Raw genomic sequence first — 25,852 nt, forward strand, 5'->3', positions numbered from 1 at the left:
GAAGGGGCGGAGTCTTCCGCTGTGGCGGGAAAATACACTCCTGTATAGCGCTGGGAGGCCGTACCTGCTGCCGTCCGGCCCTCGCCGCAGCGCCAGCGGCCAGAACTATGCCAGCCGCCGGCTCCGAGCCGCCACGCCCGCCGTCGCCGCCCGCCGCGCAGGAGCAGGGCGCCGAGCCGCGGCCGCGGCCGCCGCACGGGGAGCTGCAGTACCTGGGGCAGATCGAGCACATCCTCCGCTGCGGTTTCCGGAAGGATGACCGCACCGGCACCGGCACCCTGTCGGTGTTCGGGATGCAGGCGCGGTACAACCTGAGAGGTGAGGCGGCCGCGTCACGGGGGCGGGCGGGCCCGGTGCGTGCGGCGCTGCGGTGGGGAGAGCGCTGCGGACAGGCCGGGCGCGGCGGCGGGCGTTTAGCCCTAACCTCTGCAGTGTGATTGAGGGGAGTGGCTTTGGCCCCACTTCACAGACGCCGAAACTGGCTCGGACTCGAGACGTGAACTTGCATAAGGTCACACGGACTGGACGGCAGAGCTGGGAGGTAAAAGCAGGCCCTCTGGCTCTTAATCACCGCGTTATGCTGTCTCCCCTAAGCGGGCTTGGATCTGCAGCGCTAGCCCTAGACTAGAGGGTGAGAGAGGATCTGCCCGCGCTTGACCGAGGCATTGACTGCAGGGCTCCTTTCCCGCCACTCCTCTTCCCTCGCGCTGACTGTTCCGCTTTGTTTTTAAAAATTGGAGTCCACAGATGACGTGGGCGGGGCCTCGGCGGGAAGAGCCCGCTGGGAAGCAGGGGCGGGAACTTGGGGCTCGTGATGGTTCTCCCAATCTGGTCCGGCGAGCCAGCTTTCCTCCCTAATCTTGAAACAGAAACGCGAGAATCCAAGGAGTTCGTATTAATTTGGGGGGGGGGGGGGGGCGCGAGGGAGTACCGTGCCACAAGGCTTGCGAGTTCTTAGAACCTGGGCCACAGCAGCGAGAGTCCTAACCACTGGACCTCCAGGGAATTCCCTTATTTGCTTCGCTGGTGGCTCAGCTGGTGAAGAATCCGCCTGCAGTGTAGGAGCCCTGGGTTCGATCCCTGGGTTGGAAAGATACCCTGGAGAAAGGAACGGTTACCCAGTCCTGTATTCTGGCCTGGAGAGTTCCATGGACCGTATATATAGTCCATGGGGTCTCAAAGAGTCGGACACGACTGAGCGACTTTCACTTTCCTGGGGAGAATGTGTCTTAGAAGTTGTTAGTGCCAGGCTCTCAGGGGACAAAGAGGTGGGATCGGGGTCGGCCTCAGACAAAGGTCCGTGAAACAGGTGTGGATGGTGGTTGTGAGTGGGGAGAACAGCTGTTGAAGAGGTGCACCCAGGTCAGGGTAGAAACCCTCTGCCGCACACCCATTGCAGAGACTGAAAAATCCGGAGCTGCAGTGACCAGATGCGCTTGGACAGCCTGGGGAGTTTTATCTTGAGTAGAGGGATCCTCCTTCCTGCAGCTCCTGCATGGTGGCCTCCCATGAGCCACAGACATCATTTTCACTCCAGCCCCTCTGCTTAGACTTGGGCACTGTCTTCGCCCATCTTCAGCTTCCCCTTGTGCTCCAAATGGAGGAAATGATCCCCCAAATGGAGGCAATGTAGGTGCTTGAAGACTCTGCCCTTCTTACATGACTATCACCTGTACAGTTGGCTGAATAGGTACTGAATTTAGAGATAAGCTTTTACATTTTTCTCAGCTGTTTGATGCAGACTTACCACCTCGTGGTGCCTATAAAATGGAGATCATAATGGAGCCTCAAGCAGGATTGTATTGAGGATCAGATAGAATTGTGCATATCAGGTGTTTAAGCAGTTAACTATTTTTAGTTCAGTTAAAAAATAACCCTGGGGCTCAGTGTTTAAGACACCATACACTGCAGGGGGCATGGGTTCAAGCCATTATAGGGAGAACTAGGATGCCTCATGCCTCTCGGTGTGGTCAAAAATAAATCTATAAAATGGATAACCAACAAGGATCTGTTATATGTTACAGAGCAGCCTGGATGTGAGGGGGGCTTGGGGAGAATGGACATGTGTATGTCTGAATCCCTTTGCTGTTCATCTGAAACAACTGTCACAACATTGTTCATTGGCTATACCCGGATACAAAATTAAAAGTTCAAAAAGGAAACAGGAAAGTTTTAAAAATATATAAATAAAGGTTAATTTTCTTTGCACATATTTAAGAACTATTCACTTTTAGGCAGGGCAATATCTACTGTTACCTGGTGGTGAGCCCGTTCTCCCTGGCAGGATAATCGCGGAATAGCAGCCTTCGGGCTGTGTCCTAGGGCACATTCTGTGTGTTGTCTTCACACCTCTGGGAAGGGTTCGCACTGACTGGGTAGTGGCTGCTGGCTCTTTCCCTGTCCACATGGGCCTCCCCGCCCGGCCTGCCCCGCCCCATCTCTCTATGTGAAATTCCTGTGTCTGGTGGTCGAGGGGCGCAGGAGGGTGATCTCACCTGAAGTGTGTCACTGACTTGGGGCTGCAGCCTTGGGAACCCCACTCTGATCCAGAGGTGCCCACGTGGCAGAAGTCACAGGTTTCCAGCTCCTCTGCAGTCACTTCCCAGGCCTTCTGTCCTGGGGCATGTCCTCTCTTTTTACAGAAAAAGTTGGATGGCATGTTCTGTCTTCTCATCTTGAAATTACATGACAAACTGTTTTCCAGATGAATTTCCTCTGCTGACAACCAAACGTGTTTTCTGGAAAGGTGTTTTGGAGGAGTTGCTGTGGTTTATCAAGGTAAAGAAGTTGCTGCTATTGGAAGTTAATAATCTGTTAATCAGTACAGCACCAGCAAAATCCTTTTGAAAGCGCATCATGTCACTCCTTGGCCTAAAGTTGTTAGTGGCTCCTGTTTTATTCAAGGTCCTTAAAGTTCTAGCTCAGCTCTGGCCTCAGCCAGAGTCAGGCTCGCTCTGCTCCTCTCACCCTGGCCTCCTTGCTGATTTTCAGGCACACCAGGACATCCCCATATGGGGCTGGGTACTCACCGCTCCTGCTCTGTGGAGTCCCCACCCCCATGTAGCACCCTCACCTTCAACTCTCTACTCAGAGAGTTAGCCTCCGATCTAAAACCATGATTACTCCCACCCCTCCTTTGTTTTTTCTCTAGACAAGCCTCATTTTATGTATAAGGTCTTCCTCCTTTATCCCCTTCAAGGGAGAAGGCAGACAAATGAATAAAATACTATCATTTAAAAAATTTTTTATTTAAAATAAAATTTTTTTGACATTTAGAAAAGTACTATAAGCTCCATGAGGGCAGAGAATTTCTCTTGTCTGCTGTTGCATCCCCTGGAACACTGCCTGCCACACAGTAGGCACTCACAGAGATTGCTCACTGAATATAGATCCCAGCCATGCTTTCCTGGGGGGTAAGCCAGAAGAGGCTCTTGAGTAATAAGCTGAGCACAGTGATGGTGGCAGCGGCCACACCTGGGTCTCCCCTTCATCTCATTTTCATCTGCCCTCACTGGTCTGAGACTCTGGCCAACACTGCTCACAGGGTGCCTAAAGAGATGGGCTCTCTTCTGGGCTGGGCTCGAGGTTGGGCTTCCTTCTGTGGCTTATATTGTCTTGGGCCAAAGCAGGCCCAAGACCTCAATGCATTTTAGAAAAGGTTTAGGTTTGGATACAGATCTCAGAAGAGGATGTTTGCAGACAAGCTAGAGCCCAGGCTGAATGGATGGGGAGGGAGACTTTTGAAGCAATATGAGTGAGTCATGAAATGAGTCATTGGAAGTGAAAATAAAATTAGTAAACTCAACAACAGAAAGGGAGGAACTGAGATGCTCAGAAATAGAGGTCATGTGCTTGTTTGATCATAAAGCTGGAGTTCAGGATTCCAGTGAGTCCTCACCAGGAAGACAACAGACCCGCCTCTGATAGTCACTCCACAGATGACTCAAGGGAGAGGAGTCGGTGTACCTACACTTCAGCTGGGGTCTTTGGGCAAGATGGGGAGATGCAGTCTGTGCCTTGGTTTGTATCTGTTGAGTGCCAAGCGTTTGCTTGTATTATCTTCTCCTCCCAGTAATGTGGGTGGTGATTGCTACTACTGTGCTCTTTCTTGGGTGCAGATACTGAGGCTGGAGGGCTCAGGGAGCTGGTCAGAGGAGAAGCGAGGAGACAGCAGGCTTAGCGCCCAGGCGTGTGGCCTCACGGCCTGCTTGTAACTGTTACAGCACATCCTACCCAAAGGCCAAATGGAGCCTTGACCTGGATGCACCATCAGGATACATGGGCCAACTCTAATGAGAAGAAATACATGAGGAACATAGAGCTTATACTTGGCACCAAGAAAAAAAACAAAAACCCGCCAAGAACCCACACCTTAACTTTGCAAGTACAGGTTGTTGATAAACATAACTTGATAGTGGTACTTATAAGGATATATGTCTGACATATTTGACAGAAAAGCTGATACTGATCGGGCCTGTCAGTGGAAACATCCTATATAACAGGTGTAAGATACACCAAACACATTGCAATTGTGGAGTAGATTCATTCTGGGGTGTCACACTTAGTCACAGGACACATTTAGTTAAGAAACAGAACGGTTAGATGGGAGCAATGAAAGGACTTGGGAGATGTTTAGAAGTCTTGGTTGAGGAGAATAGGAAAAAAGATTTGAGGGAGTGATTGCAAAGAAGGATCAGACTCTCCGGGGGTCTTTGGAAAGTCTGGGCTGGGACCAGCCTGCCTGGTGATGGGGCCCGTCAGGTGCCGCCCCCGTCTGTCAGCACAGGCCCACTTGTGGTGGGCTTGGAATTCACCCGATGCCGCGTCTCTTACAGGGATCCACCAACGCTAAGGAACTGTCTTCCAAGGGAGTGAAAATTTGGGATGCCAACGGGTCTCGAGACTTCCTTGACAGCCTGGGCTTCTCCAACAGAGCTGAAGGGGATTTAGGCCCAGTTTATGGCTTCCAGTGGAGGCATTTTGGGGCTGAATACAAAGATATGGATTCAGGTGAGGGGCTGGGGTGGGGGTGGGGGGCTTGGGTTTCCTGAGTGCTTCTCACAGCCTGGGTTTGTTCTGTGGCTGCAAGTGAAGCCCCGGGGATAGGAAGCTGATGATGGGGAAGTGGATATGTAACTTGGACCTTGTGAGGGGCTGCTTCGGATCCAGGGGGAGGGTCGGGTCACACACCAGGTGGTCAGCACTTGTGGGTCTGGGCACATTCCGTACCTTGTTCATCAGCAGACAGTGACCTGGTGGGTGCTCGGTCGCTGTGTTGGAGGCAGGTTGGAAGTTCATCTGGGATGAGTCCCAGGGACTGACTGCCCTGTGGTCACCTTGATCTCCCTTTTCAAGACCAAACCACCCAGCATGCTGCCGGTGGCGCTAATGTGACGGCACCCGTCTTGGTTGCCCTCTCCTCCCCACCCTGCTGGGGTGGAGACGAAACATCTCACTCCTGAATGCCCACCCTCCTCTGTCACTGGGTGGCACTGCCTCTCACATAAATTAATGTTGGTAAAACCCACAGCACTTAATAGATCTCTCCACCTTTGCAAATTTGTGTGCAGTTTTAGCCCATGGAGATTTATGTAGCCATCAGCACAATCAAGATACAGAACTGTTCCATTAGAGGTCATCTTTTTAAAAATCTTTTCTGGAACTGTGATAGTGACAGGGCTTTCTTCCCCCAAATTCAAAACTCCTGGACTCAAACGGAGTCTGACTCCAGCAAGTAGATGTTTAATCATAGAGGTGGGAGGCTTTGCACATCTCAGCTTCCAGTTCACTCCAGAAGGAGGCAAGTTCAGAGACCAGACATGGGAGAAAAGTACAGGGTGGTATATAATAGGTTTCCTGATGTTTACAGGTCAGTAGCTGTTTAGCTGTTAAATTGTAGTTTTCAGTGGAAGTGTTGGAAAGCTAGTATCTAGATGACAAAAAGGAATCCTCATCATCTGTTGTTGGACCATGTAGGGTAGGAAATACTCTACTGCAGATCCAGCCCTGCCTGGCAGTGAAGTGGGACAAGAATAGTTGATGGTACAGACACAATACCCCGTGGGGACCGCTGGAAGAAACTGATTGTTGAGGATGAAGGAGGAGATAGGAGAAGGGGAAGGAGGGACACCATGACCAAGTATTTAAGTCTCTTAAGTAGGGAGAAATACACTTCTTACAGCTCCAGAGGACAGACCTAGGAGCCCAGGCTCAACATAACCCAGCAAAGTATGAGACATCAGTACTGTTCACTGGATATCGTGTGACTAGGCCGGTGGGGCCCTGGGGGGAGGACAGTGTGCTCGGTGACCTGGGGCCCTCTCCCAGGATGCCATGGTTCACATGTGTGGTGGTCTCTTGTTTTTGCCAATTCTGCAGATTATTCAGGTCAAGGAGTAGATCAACTGCAAAAAGTGATCGACACAATCAAAACCAACCCTAACGACAGAAGAATCATCCTGTGTGCTTGGAATCCAAAAGGTAGATGGCGCCCCAACCATCCTTCTGTGTCCTAACTGAGCCTTGAGCAGAGGCACCGGGTTGGAGGTGGTCCTGGGAACTGTCCCTGGCTGCATAGCTGCTCGTGTGACCCTGGCCGTGTCCCAAGTGGCCCCATTTTTACCTACTTCCAGAGAGCAAGCTTGGGCCCAGATGAAATTAATTTGTGTTTATGGGCTTTAATTATAAAAATACACATGAAAATTTAACATTTTAAATTGGGACAGTTGGAATTTTAGATCACTTCCACCTATTATGAACCTTTTAAACAATTGTAAAACTAAGCTCTCCCGAGGTGTAGTAAATAGCCTGAGTGGAATTTTTGCATTAATGATAGCAATTTGAGTACAGGAGGGTGTGCCTGAGTCACCAGTCTCTCATGGTCCCTGCAAATGAATTCATTCCCCCTGTACTTCTGGCTTGGTGCCATGGAGGTGGCCCAAGTGATTCATTTCAGCTCGGATGAGAGCGGGTGGCCTCAACAGTCAGTGTGCACCCACAGAGGCCTCACGGTGATGGACAGGTCTCCGTCGGCCTTATGCCATCCCTGGGGTGGGAATGGTTCGTGGGGGTTGCTGGCCCAGTGGCTCTTCTCACCATCTCTGCTGTAACAGCTGGCTTCTGCTGGTTTTTGCTTTGCTTAGAGCTGTGTTCCTTAAAAACCACCTCCTCTCCTGACTTTCCCCTGTGTTGGCCCCTCAGATCTCCCTCTCATGGCCCTCCCCCCGTGCCACGCCCTCTGTCAGTTTTACGTGGTGAATGGGGAGCTGTCCTGCCAGTTGTACCAACGGTCAGGAGACATGGGCCTGGGTGTGCCCTTCAACATCGCCAGCTATGCCCTGCTCACCTACATGATCGCACACATCACGGACCTGAAGGTGGGCTGCTCTGGGTGGGGTGGAGGGGGGACCAGCCTAGAACGCTGGGCTGTGAGGTCCTGTCACGTGGGAGAACTGATGGCTGAGAATTCCGGCTCTTTATAGTTTTTAGATGTGATCTGTGTAAATGAATGAACTGCTCCCTCTGACTTCCTTGGAGCAGTTCTGTCCTTGCTCTGTATAAACGTGTGGGATTGGATAGGTTGTTATGACTTTGGATCAACTTTCCTCAAAAGCGACACTGGTTAAATTTCCTTGTGAAGAGCTCTGGGATGTCTGCCTGCTCACGTGTTTTTACATCATGTGTTGTAAAGGAACTCAAACTAAAATAAAGTCTTAACAGTTTCACTTTCTTCTGTGGGGTTTAGCCAGGTGACTTTGTACACACTCTGGGAGATGCACACGTTTACCTGAATCACATCGAGCCGCTGAAAACTCAGGTAAGAGATGTACCTGTCGTACTTTGGGGTTTGATACCTTCTCTTGAGACCTTGTCCATGTGGGAGGCGTCCCTCCTGTAAAAAATGTTCTCCTCCAGGCTCTGATGGAGCTGAGAGGACAGGCTTCCGGGTTTGTGGATGGTGGTGGACAGGCAGGGACCAGGCAGATGGGCCTCAGTGGCCACAGACCCTGAACGTGACAGGTGCTGCGAGGTACTGCACGTGTACGTATTCTTGCCCGTTACGGTGTGTCCTGGGATACTGAATCTAGCTCCTGTGTGAATCGGTAGGCCCTTGTTTACCCATTTTATGTAAACCAGTTTGTATCTGCTAATCCCAGCCCCCCACTCCCCTTCCCCTTGGCAGCCACCATTCTGTCTCTGTCCATGATCCCGTTTCTGTTTCAGGGATAGGTTCATTTGTATCATATGTTAGATCCCTCACCTAAGTGACATCATATGGTATTTGTCCTTCTGACTTTGCTTAGTATGATCTCTGGGTCAATCCATGTAGCTGCTAGTGGCATTTCATTCTTTTTTATGGCTGAGTAGTATTCAGTTCTGTATGTAGGTGTGTGTGTATATATAAATCTGTATATATACGTGTGTGCAGATATGTACATATACACAAACCTGATCTTTATCCATTCGTCGGTGGATGTTCAGGTTGTTGCCTTGTCTTGGCTATTGTGAATAGTGCTGCTGTGAATACAGGGGTGCATGTATCCTTGAATTACAGTTTTGTCTAGATATATGCCCGGGAGTAGAATTGCTGGGTCATATGGTAATTCTATTTTTGGTTTCCTGAGGAACTTTTCCTACTGTTTTCATCAGTGGCTGCATCTGTTTACATTCCCACCAATAGTACAGAAAGATTCCCTTTTCTCCACACCCTCTCCAGCATTCGTTATACTTTTTAATGATGGCCATTTTGACAGGTGTGAGGTGGTACCTAATTGTGGCTTTTATTTGCATTTCTCTAATTATTGATGTTGAATATTGTTTCATGTGCCTGTGGGCCATCTCTGTATCTTCTTTGGAGAGCTCTCTCTTTAGGTCATCTGCCCATTTTGAAGTTGGGTTTTTCTTGTTGTTGAGTGTATTACAGAGCTGTTTGTATATTTTGGAAATTAAGCCGTTGTCAGTTGCATTGTTTACAAATATTTTCTGTAGATTGTCTTTTGTTTATGGTTTCCTTTTGCACATTTTACAATCTGTGCAAAAGCTTGTAAGTTAGATTAGGTCCCCTTTATTTATTTTTATTTCTATTGCTTTGGGAGACATAAGAAAACATTGGTATGATTTATATCAGAATATTTCACCTGTGTTCTCTTCTAGGAGTTTTATGGTGTTGTGTCTTATTAAGCCTTTAAGCCAGTTTATTTTCAGCAAAGGGTGATTTAAGTGGCAATTTAAAAAAAGGAGTGTCTGTGCTTAATGAACTCCAAAGGAAAAAAACTTGAACTGGAAACCTTTTAACCCCTTCTGGTTAGATCTGGGAGAGCGTGACCCCAGGGTTCATCCGGATACTGCGGTTGTGCTGACGGAGGAGGAGGGCATGCCCTGTGTCCACGTCCATTGCTGCTGTGTGTCCGGCCCAGGAGTCCTGGCTTCATCCCTGTTAGCTGTCAACACATGTCCTCTTTCCTTGTCCTTTCTGCCAGGGACAGTTGGGCTAGGCATCATGGGACTCAAGGAAACATCCTGTAACTACTTCTTAAAGTAAAAAACCCTGCCCTGTTTTTAACAAATTTAAGAACTTAAAGCCAGTGAACCACCAAGGCTCCTGACCCCATGTGATCCACTGATCACCCTTCACTCTCCACGGGGGTGAGAGAATGGGTCAGCAGCATTGAGGAACGAGGGACGAGGTATCTTCAGTATGTCACTCCTGCAAAAGGATACTTTCCTGGTAAAATACTGTGGTTTGTTTCATGAAGGGACATGGGGAGCAAAAATTAAAGCAGGGCGTATGGATCTGGTAAAATGATGGTCTTATGTTGTTTTTAGCTTCAGCGAGAACCAAGGCCTTTCCCCAAGCTCAAAATCCTTCGAAAAGTTGAGAAAATTGATGACTTCAAGGCTGAAGACTTTCAGATTGAAGGCTACAATCCTCACCCGACTATTAAAATGGAAATGGCTGTCTAGAGTGCTTTTAAAGGTGTTGTTTGGATCGATGACGACACCCTCTCATGCATTCCTTGGAAATCTGAACAAAATGAGTGAGAACTCACTACCGTCTCCTCATCAAAACTGAGGTCCAGCATGTTGCCAAAAAAAAAAAAAAATAAAGGCGTTGTTTGAAGGATATTTACACCTAGGTAAAAGTTCAGTTGGCTCCAAATGCGAAGGATCTAGGTCAAAGCCTGTTAGTGATCTACTGGTTTTTATCCATTAACTTTTAAGAATGTTGCCACTGGCAACTAAGAGCTGTGCTGTTCTCATAGTAATAAAAGGTCTTGGGTTTGGGTGACTCACTGAGGGTGTCTGTACATGTAGTGATTTTGAATAGACAGGAAAGATAATTTATATAAATTCAAGTTTCATACTGTTTTAGGAAAATGGTCAGTGCATTTCAAGAATTATATAGAACTATTTCCCCAAATCTGAGCAAGCTGGGTAACACCCATCAGTCATGTTAATGCTTAGTGTGGTTATGAATGTTTAAAGTTTTATTTTGCTACAATAAATGTTCTGCATTCATGTTTTTTAAAACTCTATTATCATTTATCTGTGTAGTTCCTGCCTAAAGTAGATTAACTGAACCCTCCTAAATAAACACACATGTGCTGTGTGTTCTGGTTTGGATGTGGCTTAGATAGGGTATATTTTAGAAATGCTGACTAAGCTCTAGTTCACCCTATTTTTTTGTGTTTCATCTAATTCTGGCTTTATCATTAAAAAACAATGATTATCTAGAATAAAGGCTTTAAGGGTTATAAAAACAGCCTGATACCATTTTACCCTCATTAGCTTCAGCACAGTGTGAATTCTCTACTAGGCTCTAATGAGCAAAAGACGCTAAACCCCCTCAGGGCTATCAGTGATTTTTTAACTTTTGTTGCAGAGCAGATACTGCACAGTGCTGCAGCAGTGTTTGTGTTACACTAATTTATGACAAGTGTGTTTTTAAAAAGATTAAGGAGGTATTCCAGCATGCTGCTGGTTTTCAAAGTACAACTCAATGTCTAGGTAACACGTGTGATGGAAAATTTAAGAACATCTTCCTGTACTTTGAATTAACTGGAGCTATTTTTGTTTAAATACTGCACAGGAGAATTTTTTCTGCTAAAAGAATCAAGTAATAATGATGACTAAGCTGATCCCTGAGGTTAGTATGACTTTTAGCTGAACTTGTCTTGATTGGTAGGATGACTTTTTTTTTTCTTCTATTTTTGTAAAACCAGACCCAAGAAATCGTAAGCCTTTTCACTTAAAGCAAAACGTGTCAGAGCTGAGCGCTTAATTCCCTTGAGCAGTTAGGAGCTTCTTCCAGACTTCACCATCTGGATAGCGGTGTCTCTTTACCGAGTCCTCCTTCATTTCTGTTGAATAGCCAGCATCCTATCAAAGTCAAAAATGGAGTTGTTAATAACCTCCCAGAACAAAAGTCATTTATTTTACTTATTTCTGCTGCTCTAAGAAATGCTTTTAAGTCTCCGCCAGAGGCAACTGGCTGAATTAACATTTTTAAAAGTAAGTTTGCTGGTTGTTTGAAATGGGGGAGAGGTACCCTGCTACTTCTCAGGGTTAGTTAACTAATCACACTTCCTTTGTTAGTTCCACCTCTGCTGGTGAAAATGAGCCCTGATCTCTTGAACAGGAGGGTCAGTGGAGCAGATTTTAAAAAATAGGTGCAGTCAAAACCTTTTGCTAACTTGCTAGATGGTGCCTGGTTTTTAGTTTTGTTGCCGGGGGTGGGGAGCAAGGAGTGCTGTTTTCAGGTCCAGCTAGTGGGGAAAGGCTGCTGGGAGAGAAGCCTTGTCAGGGGCCATTTCACCCCAAACCCTGATCTTGGGCCTGGGGACTTAAGACTAACTAAAAAACCATATTTCTAGATAATGAAAACAGACTCAGAGAAGACCAAGCTTTGTGCCTGGGGTCTAGCTCTCCAGAACAGTAGGGCAGGGCTGGCAGACCTCCTGAGGAAGCTTGGCGGGGCGGGGGGGGGGGGGGGGGGGGGGGGGCGGGCGGCGGCGGTTGGAGCACCGCAGGCTCACCTTTGGAGGCATGTAGGAAGCCTTCCTAATCAACACAGGATACTTGAAATGCTCATGCAGGTGGTCGACGTATTCACACATCCTGGGAGGACAGAGTCAGGTTGGAGTAAAACAATGCCTTCAGTTAGATAGGCTGCTGGGCAGAGGGCTAGCTCCACTCAGAGAGAGGGACTCAGCTGAGGGGGGGCTGATACCCTATGCTTCTAGGCAAACCCTTCAGCCTTTTTCTCATCCCTCAAAACCTGCAGGACCTTTTAAGGTTGGTCGAAACCCACCCCCCTCCTTGGTCCTGCTTTGCGGAACTGAAATGGGGGAGGCAGAAAACCCTAGGAGTGGTGGTTTTTAGAGTTTAAAATCTCTCAGGTGTATTAAAACCCAGCTGAAGAACCAACCATTGCTTTATAGAAGAAGTCCCCGTAGACCCTCCCAGGTCCCACTTCTCAGCCCTGAACTTGATGTTCACCTTTCCCAGGCATGTCTTCATGCTCTCACTACCTCCTAGTGATCTGTCTGAAGTACAATATTTAATTCTGGGAAGAAAGAAAAGCATAGTAAAACCGTATGTCTGCAGGTGACTGGAAGGAGACTGTCCTAGTTTAAAGCTCATCTGGGGCATGTTGAGAAATGAGATGGAACTAAAAGATGCAGCCAGATGATGCAGACTTCAGAGTTGGGAAGAGACTGGACAGAGGCAGAGAATATGTGATAAAAACGAGGCTTTACAAAGTCAGAAACAAGAGCTGGGTTTCGGGTTTGCATTTGGTTGCAACTCCCCCCCCTTCTCCCCCCAACTTATGTACCTAGAAAACAGCCAGCAGGAAACCACCCTCTAAAAGAAAGAAGACCATATTTAGTGGTGGGTCTCTGAACTGCCTTTGAGTCCTAGGATGTGCCCGTGGCCAGGGTCCTGTCGGACCAAGAGGCAGTACTGACGGTAGCGGCGCATCACTGACCTGTCTTGGAGGCTTGCAGAGACAGAGATGAAGTCAAACATGATCAGATGCTGCACCAGTTCACAGAGGCCGACTCCCCCCGCGTGCGGGCACACAGGAACTAGATAGAGGGGCAGACAGGCTGCTGCTGAGTGCCAAGGAGCGCAGAGGGGGAGGTGTGAAGGGGGAATCTGGCTTTTCTTAGTGTCTGCAGGTGATTATATCATTAATATTTAGGACTGAAAATCATCAAAGATTCCCTGATGAAGCTTGAGTCAGCATGGCAAGTCAGCATGGCAACTCCAGAGGGAAGCAGGGTATGTGATGTGTGGGGAGATGGTGCCTGGTCCATGGCCCCATGGCACCCTTACTTTCAAACTTCTTGGCCATCAGCAACACCGAGAGGTTCTCGTTGACACTTCCCAGCCTGCAGCTGTCGATCTGCAGAAACTTCAGGGCTTTCGCCTGCAGGAGTTGCTTAAATATCACTCTGTTGTGGCACTGGAAAGAGAATTAAAACACCAACAGGAGGGTCGGCCCTCGCCTTCAGGGTCTATGAACCTGGCACCGCGCCCACTCCAAGTCACTCAGCAGTGGCCTCCTGGGAGCCTGGACTGTTTGCATTCTTCGTCCTCACTGGGCGTGAGGCGAGCCCTGACAGGCAGGAGGGGACCTCCTGCTCACTTCATTACAAGTCTGCTGGCAGAAGTAAGTATGTGTGTGTGTCTCGCGTAAAAGACCGTAAGACTATGTGTGTCTGCCTCCTGTGTGTCACATAAAAGACCATCGATCAGGGCGTGACCACCGCAGGCACTGGTAAGTGGGAGAAGCAGCATCGTGGCGAGCAGGTGACCCGGGCGACAGAACAGCCAGGGCAGAAGAGCGCTGCTCCTCGGCCAGGAGAGCCGAGAGCCCACCCCCGCACAGCGCCGCTCACGCGCGCAGTCTGCCGCGGCTCCGGCAGGTGCACGGAATGGGAACGCAGTGTGTTTAAGTAGTTTCAAGGCGGACTTTCTTAAATCAATCGGTGCCTGCTACCCCCCCTGCAGCTTTAAGTTGCTGCCTTGTAAATTCCAATGAGACGCTTTGAAAAAGATCAGTGACCAGAGTCACAGGAATTGTCGAAGAATCTACAAACTCTTGCCCATGTCTTGCTGTAAAGTAAGCCCATTTCTAAGATGAAGAAAACCTCCCACTGCAGGACACAGGTGGCGTAGCCTCGTGTGCAGTGTCTACGGGCGGTGCCAGCGTGTGCCACCCCAAGGAGATCTCTCCTACCTGTTCTCCTGTGGCCACGCCGATGCCCAGGGGGGCCAGCGCCTGTGAATGCAAGGCAACCTGTTGTCATTTTCCTGTTTTTGAACTGACACTCCTAATGTTTGAAAATATTTTTGGACTCTTCAGCTATTTAGAGCTGAAGAAGGAAAGAGCCTTGCTTCGGAGCCGTGTGAAGTTTTAGGTGCCGCAAAAGGGGGGCCCTGGACCACCTGGGTCTGATGGCATCACAGGTTCACAGCCCACAGCTGGTTCCTCTCCCCCAACTCCTTCCTTGTAAGTGACCCCCTGGCATTTGGCTTCATAGTACTGTGAAGGCTAATGGGAGACTCCCCGAGACATAGATTGTTTCTCACATATTCTCATGCACTGCGTTCTGACACCTGAAGGGGAGAGAAGCCAAGAGGGCCCCCAGTCCAGGTGGATCTGCCCTGGTTCAACCAGGAAGTGCCCTGGACCAAGGGCTCTAGGGGAAACAGGGGCAGCCGTCTATGGGTCTGCCTGGCCTTGGCCTTAGCATACCTCCGCTTGTGAATCAGCCAGAGGAGCCTCTGCTTGTTTCAGTCTGCGTGAGTAAAAGATCTGAACTTCAGTCAGATTTCGGTGTTTACAAAGTACAGGAATCAGGCCTGGTGACCTCTGGGTTGCTGGTAGCCTTTCAACTTTTAGTGATTACTCTCTCTAGGATAAATAGCAGTGCGAGAGGAAACAAGCCCAGGAATCCTAGGGTCTGAGACCACCGCTCTGGCAGCAGCAGTTTCTCTACCTTGGAAATGGTGGCGTGTCCCAGAATGTCGTCAGGGGAGGTGGGCTCCTCAATCCACAGCGGCTTGAACTCGGCCAGCTTTGTCATCCACTCCACGGCCTCGGGCACGTCCCAGCGCTGGTTGGCGTCCATCATCTGAAAGGGGAAAGAGACCCTTCGAGGGGAGGCCTGCCCACTGCTGACCCAGCACTTCCAGGGAGGAAGTGCTGTCTGTTACTCGCGGTCACTCGGCATCACGACTATGGGGCCCAGCACGCAACCGAACAAAGGGGGCCGCTGAGATGAGCCCGACACGCTGTCTCGGAGATGGCATCACTCAGGGAGCTGCTGTGAGGTCCAGAAGTGCCCTGGGCTGGGCCCAGAGTGCTGGCTGGCTCTGAAGCTCCAGCCTGATCTGCATTTGTGCATGTATGCTCAGTCGTGTCTGACCCTGTGACCCCACGTAGCCCACCAGGGCTCCTCTGTTCATGGGATTTCCCAGGCAAGAATACAGGAGTGGTTGCCATTTCCTCCAGGGGATCTTCCTGAGCCAAGGATTGAACCCATGTCTCCTGCATTGGCAGGCAGATTCTTTACCACTTTGCTACCTGGGAAGCCCAACCTGCATTTAGAAACCACCAAAATACATTTGTCTTGCAAGGTTCATAGTTTGTAGGAACTGTTTCATCACATTCTGAATCACTCACAGTTAACGCTGAGTTTGTTCTCAATGGTCTCTTACTGGCTATTGTCTACTCTGCTAGCATGATAATAAATAACCCAAACTGTATCATTAATTAAGCACCTACTGCACCAGGCATTTTACGGATCCTGTCCCATTTAATGTCATAATAACTCTTATGAGGCAGTTCATATTAACCCATCCTACAGACAGGAAAGCTGACATGCAAAGGAGTAACTTGCAATAAGTCAAGTAAATGATGATTTCAAGTCTGGGCCTCTGGAAGCCAGGTGCTGAGTGTGCAGAGGTAAGAAAGGGCCTGTCTGTCTCTGACATCCTCATGCTTGGCCAAATCAGACCCAGAGACGGATTTCTCTGGTAGAACGTGCTGAGTGGTACACCCAGAATCGATCTGTGTCATAAATTATTTAGATGAGGATGACCTCAGAAGACAAAAGTGGTGTTAATTCATATACAAATAATGGGGCTTTTGATCCTAGGTCAAGGACTGAAACTTCTATTTTAATATATGAAACATGCTTCCAAAACAATTTAAAACTATCTTATTGTGACCTTCTTTTAGGAAAATATTTTACACGTAATAAGAAACATAATAAAAATACACAGGAGTGGCTGGTCATTAACATTTATCTCAGCAAAAGTTCCAGATTCTTGAGCAGTGGCTCCCTGAAGCCCACCTACCCAAGGGCAGCCGGGTGGATCTGTTAAGAGGTTATATGATTGACATGCTGCGGCACCAATGGGAGACCTGTTTGCTCAGGCACAGCCACACTAGCACAAAGCAATGATCTCTGAATTGATCTTATTGAACGGTTCTGCAGAATAAAACCGTTAAAAACTACCCCCCCACCACTTGTGTTTGTTGGTGTTCAGCTTTTTTTAAGATTTGCCTACTCCAAGACCTCAAAGCTGTACCTCTGACCTACAGTGTTAAAATCCCCAATGTTCTTTAATCCTTGCCTGAAGCAGCTCATGTTTTGGCCCCAGCCAGAGGCTTCCCAGGCGGCACTAGTGGTAAAGAAGCTGCCTGCCAGTGCAGGAGATATAAGAGATGTGGGTTCGATCCCTGGGTTGGCAAGATCCCCTGGAGAAGGAAATGGCAACCCACTCCAGTATTCTTGCCTAGAGAATCCCATGGACAGAGGAGCCTGATGGGCTTCAGTCCACGGGGTTGCAAAGAGCTGGACATGACTGAAGCGACTTAGCAGAGGCCTCATAAGAGGCTGCTTGCTTCTCAGCGGCCAGGGAGGGTACTTACCAGTGTCTTCTCAGGTCCAATCATGTTTCTGATGAGTCGGCATCTACGGATGTCATCCTGGAGATCGGCACCAACTTTTACCTTAAACCTGTAACATAAATTTCATTTCATAATTTAGAACTGTTCACTGACTCAGTGAAGACTTTTGGATTTTCTGCAGAAGTGACTGTTTCAGTAATTAACAGGTCCTGTCTTCCAGTAAACTCTTGCCCTTTCCCAATCAGTGTTGAGACAAGCCACTCAAAAATAACCCTGTAAGCATCTCTCTTTACTCAGTATCAGGGCAATAACTCTAAATGACCTGCTGACCTCAAGTCCAAGAGTGGACAGAGCACTAGAACTTTAATAACATGATGGGTTTTTGCTGTGCCATGGAAGGGAATTAAGAACAAAAGAGGCATGGTCAGATGTGGCGGGTGAGCCGGCCTCCTCTCCCCTCGCTCACCGGGCTCTGTCCTGCTCACGGGCATCAGCCTGCTGCTCTGGAGCCTGGATGGCCCGAGGTCCCCTACATTCCACTATGCCCACCCTGTGTGCCAACAAAAAGCCCCTCTTACATCCTCTGCACTCAGCATCAAACACTGAAGACGACCTTTCCATCCTGGGCGGAAGCCCCAAGCAGACTTTCTGAGCTCAAGGGCCAAAGAGATCTCTCCTGGGCTTTCTCTGACCCCCAGTGGTCACTGAGTCAGCCTCTCCCAGCTACTCAGAGGGAGGAAAGGTGCTGGCACTTATGAGCGCCTGCTGCCAACCCCAGCTGTGCTGGTCCTTTTCAGAAACAGCAACTTTGAGGAGAACCATGAAATCTGTTATTCCCAGTTTAGAGAGAAAGGAAGGTTCAGAGAGGCTGAGCAATTTCCCCATGATCACACAGCAGGTACTCACAGGGAATGGGGAAAAGGCTCAATGTTGATTCCAAATCCACCGCATCCCAAGCATCTTTCAGTGCCCCATGCTGCCTCCATCAAGTTCTCACTTCCCTAGCCCTTTATTTAGCTGAGGAATCAACAGGAATTCAGTGCCTCTTAATGTTCTGTGGGCATGCAAATCACCCAGGGATCTTGTTAAAATGCAGATTTTTGGTACATGTATGCTGTGAAGTCGCTTAGTCGTGTTCAACTCTTTGCGACCCCATGGACTATAGCCCACCAGGCTCCTCCATCCATGGGATTTTTCCAGGCAAGAATAGTGGAGTGGGTTGCCATTTCCTTTTCCAGGAGATCTTCCCAACCCAGGGACTGAACCCGGGTCTCCCGCATTGTAGGCAGACGCTTTACCCTCTGAGCCACCAGGGAAGTCCTCATGTATACAATGTATACAGTACATGTATACAATGGCGTATTACCCAGCCACTGAAAAGAATGAAAAATTACCATTTGAAGCCACATGGATACACCTAGAGATCGTTATCCTGAGTGAAGTCAGATAAAAAAATATATCACTTATAAATGGAATCTAAAAGAAGTTACAAATGAACTTATTTATACAACAGAAGTAGAGTCATGGATGTAGAAAACATGGTTACCAAGGGATGGGGGAGGGATAAACTGGGAGATAGGGATTGACAGATACACAGTACTATTTATAAAACATAACTAATAAGGGCCTCCTGTATAGCACAAGGAACTCTACTCAATATTCTGTAATGGTCTACATAGGAAAAGAACCCCAAACAAAGTGGATATACGTGTATGTGTAACTGATTCACTTTGCTGTATGCCTGAAACTAACAACTTTGTAAACCAACTACACTCCGGTGAAATTTTTTTTTAGGTCACACAAAAAATACAGATTCTGATGCAGCAGGTCTGGGTTAAGGCTCAAGATTCTGCATTTTAGGTTAATTGGAGACTTTTTTTAGTCCTTATCATTCATCAAGCAACCTACACACATAATTTTCTTAATCTACCACAGCTGCAGCGGGGCTGGGGGGCGCTCCTGCTCCACAGACCACTCTCGGAGCAGCAGGAGGCAGGTGGCCAGACTCATGCAGAAATCCAAGTGACGTGTCACAGGCACACCGTCCACCGTGACTCGCAGTGGCCACGGACAGCCACAGCTAACCCAGAGGAAACCCCAGGATGCCCAGGGGTCCGTAACCACAGAGCAGGACAGACGAGAAGTGCAGAGGGATAGCCTGGAGAGGTGGCGGCCTGGGGAAGAGGAGGAGCTTGGCTCTTGGGAGAATTCAGAGGAGAATCATTGGGACCAGTGGCTGGAAGGTATGAGGGAGTCCAGGGTTCATTACATCGAAGCTCTTCTAACACTCAGAGCCCTTCAACTACACACAAATGCCCTACCAAGCTCAGTGCGTCTGGAGGTTTTCACACAGAAGCTGAATCAATGCTTGGTACTGCAGTAAAGAGTGACTTTCTATTCTGGATCAGTGCTTGAAATCAATGATCTCATTTCACTCTGATGTGCCAGGATTCTAACTAGACTCGTTTTTAGATAAAGCTGGAAATCAGTGATCTCTTTTGACTCTGACGTTCCAGGATTTTAACTAGGCTCATATCTTATCTTTGGACAAAGGGCCTCAGATGAAACTTCTGAGTCCCAACATGCCAGGCTGCTCCTGGCTAATCCTGACCTCCTTGGTGCCCTTGGCTCCTGGCTCCTCTCCACAACCGGCCTCACTTGCCAACTGCAGAGTCAAGTTCACGATCACCCAAATGAGTTACCTGGTCCAGCCGTCCTTCAGTGCCTCGCTGCAGAGCTGTGGGGAAAGGAGCAGAGCCATCAATATATACCCTCCCTGGTCCCAGCGGCATCTCAGTCATCTCTGACTCGGCTTCACAAATGCTACGGCCGCACCATGAACCAGAAGAACAACCATGTGTTGTTGAAATTCAGAGCACAAACAGCTTAGCCAACAGAGCAAGGCTGTTTGGTGACTTTCCTTCCTCATCTCTATGGGAACCACTTCATTCATTGTCACAACATCCCTGGTGGGGGAATGGAGCGTCTCTGTCCCTCTTTTTAAAGCTGGGATAGTCTGTAGCGTCCACAGACCGAGCCGGTGAAAGAGTAACAGTCAGAAGCTAGTCCCCCTTCTCTGTCAGCTGCAGGTGATTGCAGGGTGATGAGAAAGGGGAGTGATGCAGCCATGGGCCACCTCTCGTCCTTGAGCATCACACAGGACAGCATTCATCGGAATCGTCAAAACCACCCCTGAGATAGCTATCATTTCCCACCTTGCAGTGAGGAAACCAAGGCAGAGCACGCTCAGGGGTCATGTTATACAAGGTTACACTGCTGCCTCTGCCCGGGGCCAGCTTCCCCGTCCAGAGTCGAGGTGGGCTCGCCAGGCTACAGAGTCCCACGTTCACAAGGGAAACACCTCTCCTTTTACGTGGAATGTGTCCACGTATCCAGGATGAGGCCTGGAACCCACAACAATTCAGGAAGGCCAAGAGGCAAATGTCACATCTCCTGCTGTCTACAGAAGCCGGTTCCGAGGCCCACCTGCTTCAGCGTGGCATCAGGGTAGCCCAGCCAGGCGCATGACGTGGTGTAGGCGGGGTAGCCATGTGCCAGCATTTGCTCCTCTGCGGAAACAAAACTACCTTCAACAGTTTGCACCCGCGGGACCTCCAGCTTTAGAATCATCTGGGGCTGAAGTGCTGCCTGCAGAGAATCCAGCTATTCTGCCTGCCCTGTTCATCCGCATCCCCCAGCCCCGAGCATGTCACACCGGGGCCTGGTTACCCTCCAGGAGGCCCTGCTGGCCAAGCCTTCCCCTGTCGTTCGGTGTGACCCTAAAGCCAGCCCTGCTCCTGGCAGTGGCCGAGGTGAACTCTGACCTAAGAGGTCACCCCTGGAGGCTGCTGCATCTGTACCCAACCATCTGTCTGCAGGGGATGGAGCAGGGCACGTGATGTGAGCCCCCAAGGGCAGGGACCTGCAGAGGTGCACAACGAGAGCAAAAATAATGAGGGAATTTCCTCACAACCCACCTCGCTCTTTTTTCCCGACTTGACTTTGCCGCAGAATTTCTGGAAAAAATAAAAAGCATCATAGTCTTTTAGACAATGAGGCTCTAGGCCTGGTGGCTGCCAGTCAGAATGGACCAGGAAGCTCCCGGCGCGCGGGGATGACTCACCGCAGGCCTCCTCCTCCGTCAGGACGTCAGTGATGTACCTGAAATCGATGCAGGACACCAGCGTCCGGGGGTCCTGGCGGCGAGAAGGCAGGATGCAAAGGCCCCCGTCAGTCTACAAGTGGATCTCGGTTCTAAGAATCTGCTTACGCTCAGCCTGGGCTCATTCTGTCCAGGAAAGGACCTCTGGGCTCCCTCCTCCTCCCACCCTGCCCTCAGGGCTTTGGCCTCCCTGGAGAGGCCCACACTCTCAGTCAGGCCTCTGGCTGAGACCTCCCCCCACCAATCTAAGTCAGTCTGTTGGGAAGCAGGTTGTACCATGACCAACAGTACCTACGCCACTGTGACCCTTCACTGTCATCAAAGCCCTTTGAACATGGAGATTCTGCTTCATTTAAGACCACTGGCTTTGAAACAGGGAACAGGATCCATAAGAATGAAAACTCCACAGCGGGGCAATCTCAGTTACCTCCTAGTGGTCGTCAGATCATTTAATTCTGGGGGCCACCTCCAGCACCTCCCTGGAGAGGCCAGCCTAGAGCCTGCAGGTGGCCCAAGAGGTCCATGCCCTTTCCTTCAGATGATGCCCCCATGCCAGCTGCAACCATGTTAGAAATGATGCGACAGCCTTTCCACTTTCCTCCAACAATCTTCAAGGCCACGGTTCTTTGTTTCTCCTTAATTATGAGGCCTAATAATAAGGGCCCTTGTTAACCATCAGATTTTCAGTGACCATCCAAGACACTGCCCCGAGGTGGCTGAAGCTCAGAGAGGTTAAGCGGCATGCCGAAGGTCACACAGCCAGCAAGTGGTGGAGCCCGGATTGAAAGCCAGGTCTGCCTGGGTCTGATGTTCACTCCCTTTAACCTGCCCAGTTTCTTCCTCCTCGGCAGTGAGATGCTTGTCCCTGGTATCGACATGTCAGGGAGAAAGGAAACGGCAGAGGCCTATCCTTAGAATTCACCCTGGGCTCCTTCCTCAAGGGTCTGATTTGCCATTTGTGTTTGATGTCAAAGTGACCAAATAATATCTTAGTAATAACACCTTGGTCTTCAGAGTTTGAAGCACTTTTCTCAACTAGACTTTTAACCAATTCTGTGGAGTTTCTAGAGAAGTTAGGATTATTCCCTTTTCACAGTCAGGAAATGGAAGCTTGAGACTTTGTATCACATGTGGAATGAAGCACCAGAGTGGGGGAGGTGGGACCCATCAGACCCCCATGCCTGCGTAGGCACAGCTCTCTGCCACCTCAAACACCAGAGGAGGAATACTGGACCTGACTGCGTGCTGCCTGATCAGCAGGACAGTGACTGATCCAGAGACGAGGCTGAATGGACCCACTGATAATCAAAAGGCACGGAATCCATGAAATCCATTTCATTTACGGAAAACAGATAGAGTATTAAAGAATTTACTTACCATGTCAACAAGTAACTTCCACAGAGGCTTGGAGAAAAGAAAAGATTTGTAAAACATGTGTGAGGCACCCATGTGTTTTCTGACAGTAAATGCGCTAGTGGCAAATTCCTGCTATCAGACTAATGCCTGCCTGCGCCCCAGCCCACTGGCTCCAGCTGGCCCTCACCTCTGTTGCCCGCTTTTCTCAGCCCTTTCTAACTTACTCCGATGATGTCCCAGCTGCTGCCAATATCCCTCTGGGCAGACAAACAATCGAACACTTCTTACGTCGTCCCCTGGGAGCCTGTTGTATGTGCCTTTGCCCGCAGAGGGAGCTGTGTTCCTCTGCCGTGTGCTGTCTGTTCCATGGGGTCAGAGATGCTGCTGGAGGATTACCTTCCCCTCCTGCTTGGCCCATAGGTCCCACACGGCGTTGAGCACAGCCGCCGTGGCCAGATGCACCACACCCTTCTCAGGACCGATCTGGTGAGGAAGCAAAACACATCAGCACGTCTTAGAAAAGAAAAGGAAAGGATATTTAGGTCTCCTAGCCAGGGACACGCTTCAAGAATTAAAAGGCAGCAATGGAAGCTCTGCCCTGACGCTGGGAAAGATTGAAGGCGGGAGAAGGGGGTGACAGAGGATGAGATGGATGGCATCACCGACTCAATGGACCTGAGTTTGGGTAAACTCTGGTAGTTGGTGATGGACAGGGAGGCCTGGCGTGCTGCAGTCCATGGGGTTGCAAAGAGTCAGACACGACTGAGCAACTGAACTGAACGGAAACTCACTTGGAGGTTAAGCTCCTCTCCAGTAGCTTCTAACCTATAGAAGATCTGCAAGAATAGTACAGAGAACTCCTGTATATTTCCTCTCTCTGTGTATTTACATATATATATATACACAAACACACACATATATATACACACAGATAGATAAATATAATACATAAGGAAAATTTATTTTACTGAGTCACTTGAGAGTAAGTTGTAGATTCCATGCCCCCTTAATCCTAAATACTTCAGAGTATAGTTCCTAAAAACAAGGACATTCTCTCTCACAGCCATAGTGCAATGACCAAATTCAGGAAATATAATATTGATAGAACACTATTATCTATGAAGACAGTTCATAATCAAATTGCACCAACTGTCTCAATAATGTACTTTCTGTTATTCACAAATGGCATTTAGCTGACATGCCACTTTAGTCTCTTTTTATCTGGAGCAGATTTTCTTTTCTAAAAAAATAATTATCAGTATTTTCAAGGACAGTGTTCCTCCAGCTGGGTTGTCTGCAGCCCCATCGTGATTAGACTGCGATGCTGCCACTGCATTCTTGTTGCTGTTATCAGGGCTGTTATTGTTTAGGGCTTCTCTGATGATTCAGATGATAAAGAATCCGCTCATCAATGCAGGAGATGGGGGTTCCATCCCTGGGTCAGGAAGATCCCCTGGAGGAGGAAATGGCAACCCACTCCAGTAACCTTGACTGGAAGAATCCCATGGACAGGGGAGCCTGGCGGGCTACAGTCCACGGGGTTTCAAAGAGTCAGATAGGACTGAGCACGCACATACCATCTTTTAGTGCTAGGGTAAGTAAGTATCCTTTAGTCTTCTCCACTGTGTGGTTACCATTTCCTTTTCGAAGTAAGGAGATTAACGTTGCCCCTAAGTTTTAGCATCCACTGATTGTTCCTGCCAATCAATTACAGCCATGATGCTTGCAATATGGTGGTTTTCTAACGTTACCATTCCTGTTATATTAGTTTGTACTCTGTGGTAATGACAAGCTTTCCTTTGTTGGTTGTTTGCTATCTGAATGGAATCAGAGACTCAGGTTATTCAATGATTTATCAGCCATGACTACCACATTGTTTTTTTCTTAAAACAAAGGATATAGTAAGAGTCTTTATTCCAAGTACCAAAATTCAGAAATAAGGAAAACAAGTAAAATGCCAACAGTTAAATATTTATGACATAGTTAAACACCACTTTTACTGAATCGCCCCAGATTCGACCAATGGGAACTCCTTCCAGGGGATGCTTTTAAAGGAAGTTTCACTCGGTTTGCAGAAGTTAAGAATGAAATCCGAGGCAATGTGGACAACGTGCCTTTCTCTGAGCTCAGGAGACTGAACAGTTAGAAAAAGACAGACCTGATGTCAGGAGACACAGGTAAGGTGTCAGCTACTGGACTGACCTTGAAAAAGTGAAAGTGTTAGTCACTCAGTCGTGTCTGATTCTTTGCGACCCCATGGACTGTAGCCCGCGAGGCTCCTCTGTCCATGGGATTCTCCAGGCAAGAATACAGGAGTGGGTTGTCATTCCTTTCTCCAAGGGATCTTCCTGACCTGGGATTGAACCCAGGTCTCTTGCATTGCAGTCAGATTCTTTACCACTGAGCCGGCAGGAAAGCCCTGATCTAACCATGATAAAATCCTATCTCTAGAATCTCACTTTTTTCATGCTTTGAACTTAAGGTTCAAATACAGTCCTACACACAAAGGTGCTCTAGTCTCTCTCTTCTTAACTTTTGCTCTTCTCTTACATTTCTGTCCTTAATAACCTCCTCCCACAACTTCAATTCTTCTCATATTATTTCTCCCTTTAAAAGGTTCTCATTTGGCACTTTATATTCTAGGGAGTCTAGACCAACTTCATTCTACTCAGGGAGCAGAGATGAGGTCTGGAAGGGCAGCAATAGCTTTTGGGATCCAAGTATGTCCAGAGTCAAGTCTCACAGAAAGGACTAGATTACCTTAAAATACTGACTGTCCACCTGGTTCAAGCCCTAATTCATCTGAATAAGATGTTTACCTTAATATCTTAAACCTGTCTCTATTTTCACAGTTGTTGCAATCAAAGGACATGAGACTTCAGCAATGTTATTTACAGAATAGTTTTACAAAACAAGACACATACCCATCTGAGCTGCCCATCACTCGTGAGCTGCCTGTAGAAGCCTCTGAAATCCCCAACAATGTCACCAAGGGCCTTGTTCAGCACGTGGGGGGCCAAGGCATTCACGGCACAGACAACTGTGAAAGGGGGTACAGTTCTTGTTCAGTGCTGGTGTGAATAAATTAAGACACCCAAGTACCGCACACTAAGGTGGACATTTTATGAAGATAATTTTAAATATAAGAGGTACATGCCTTTAAAAATTGCCTCAAATATGTCATCTGTGGTTGTTATAACTAATAAACAGAATAGTTGTTCACCTATATTCAGAGCTTAATTTCTGAATAGAGCAAATCCATTTTGATTGGTTGCCACATGAAATGAACCATAAGCCTGAAAGTGTAAAGCATGTTCCCAAATCACTCTCCTATTCACTTTGTAAAGTGTCCATATGTCAGCTGCAAAACAAAATCTTGCTATTTCATTGTTCTCAAGGAATAAGAA

General features: G+C 48.3%; 2 protein-coding genes and 1 non-coding gene across 4 annotated transcripts in view; 2 read left to right on the plus strand and 1 right to left on the minus strand.

Moving 5' to 3' along the window:
• On the plus strand, positions 1–10,535 carry TYMS (thymidylate synthetase). The gene is made up of 7 exons (XM_043889242.1): positions 1–318; positions 2,705–2,778; positions 4,836–5,010; positions 6,379–6,480; positions 7,201–7,376; positions 7,745–7,816; positions 9,826–10,535. Exons 1-7 carry the CDS (start codon positions 108–110, stop codon positions 9,961–9,963), a joined length of 948 nt encoding a protein of 315 aa, XP_043745177.1. The 5' UTR covers positions 1–107; the 3' UTR covers positions 9,964–10,535.
• Positions 9,986–10,077, plus strand: LOC122685079. The gene has a single exon (XR_006338251.1). It is a non-coding gene; the product is annotated as a small nucleolar RNA SNORD116 (small nucleolar RNA).
• ENOSF1 (enolase superfamily member 1) overlaps positions 10,473–25,852 on the minus strand; it is a 22,215-nt gene continuing 6,835 nt past the window's right edge. The window contains exons 3-16 of one of the 2 annotated variants that reach the window (XM_043889240.1): positions 25,370–25,485; positions 22,842–22,928; positions 22,467–22,493; positions 21,051–21,123; positions 20,905–20,943; positions 20,414–20,496; positions 19,630–19,664; positions 16,949–17,036; positions 15,009–15,143; positions 14,246–14,287; positions 13,339–13,468; positions 12,989–13,088; positions 12,036–12,117; positions 10,473–11,379 (exon numbers count right to left, since the gene is read on the minus strand). In XM_043889240.1, coding sequence (XP_043745175.1) covers positions 11,278–11,379; positions 12,036–12,117; positions 12,989–13,088; positions 13,339–13,468; positions 14,246–14,287; positions 15,009–15,143; positions 16,949–17,036; positions 19,630–19,664; positions 20,414–20,496; positions 20,905–20,943; positions 21,051–21,123; positions 22,467–22,493; positions 22,842–22,928; positions 25,370–25,485 — 1,139 coding nt within the window. In that variant the 3' untranslated portion in view covers positions 10,473–11,277. The remainder of the gene's footprint in view (positions 11,380–12,035; positions 12,118–12,988; positions 13,089–13,338; positions 13,469–14,245; positions 14,288–15,008; positions 15,144–16,948; positions 17,037–19,629; positions 19,665–20,413; positions 20,497–20,904; positions 20,944–21,050; positions 21,124–22,466; positions 22,494–22,841; positions 22,929–25,369; positions 25,486–25,852) is intronic. The other variant, XM_043889241.1, reaches the window with a different exon arrangement.

This window comes from Cervus elaphus, chromosome 27, assembly GCF_910594005.1.
Source record: "Cervus elaphus chromosome 27, mCerEla1.1, whole genome shotgun sequence".
In the NCBI taxonomy this organism is placed as follows: Eukaryota; Metazoa; Chordata; class Mammalia; order Artiodactyla; family Cervidae; genus Cervus; species Cervus elaphus.

Coding starts and splice junctions, on each gene's coding strand:
- TYMS (XM_043889242.1), top strand. CDS start 108: ATGCCAGCCGCCGGCTCCGAGCCGCCACGCCCGCCGTCGCCGCCCGCC. Junction 319..2,704: donor GGCGCGGTACAACCTGAGAG/GTGAGGCGGCCG, acceptor ACTGTTTTCCAG/ATGAATTTCCTCTGCTGACA. Junction 6,481..7,200: donor GTGTGCTTGGAATCCAAAAG/GTAGATGGCGCC, acceptor TTGGCCCCTCAG/ATCTCCCTCTCATGGCCCTC.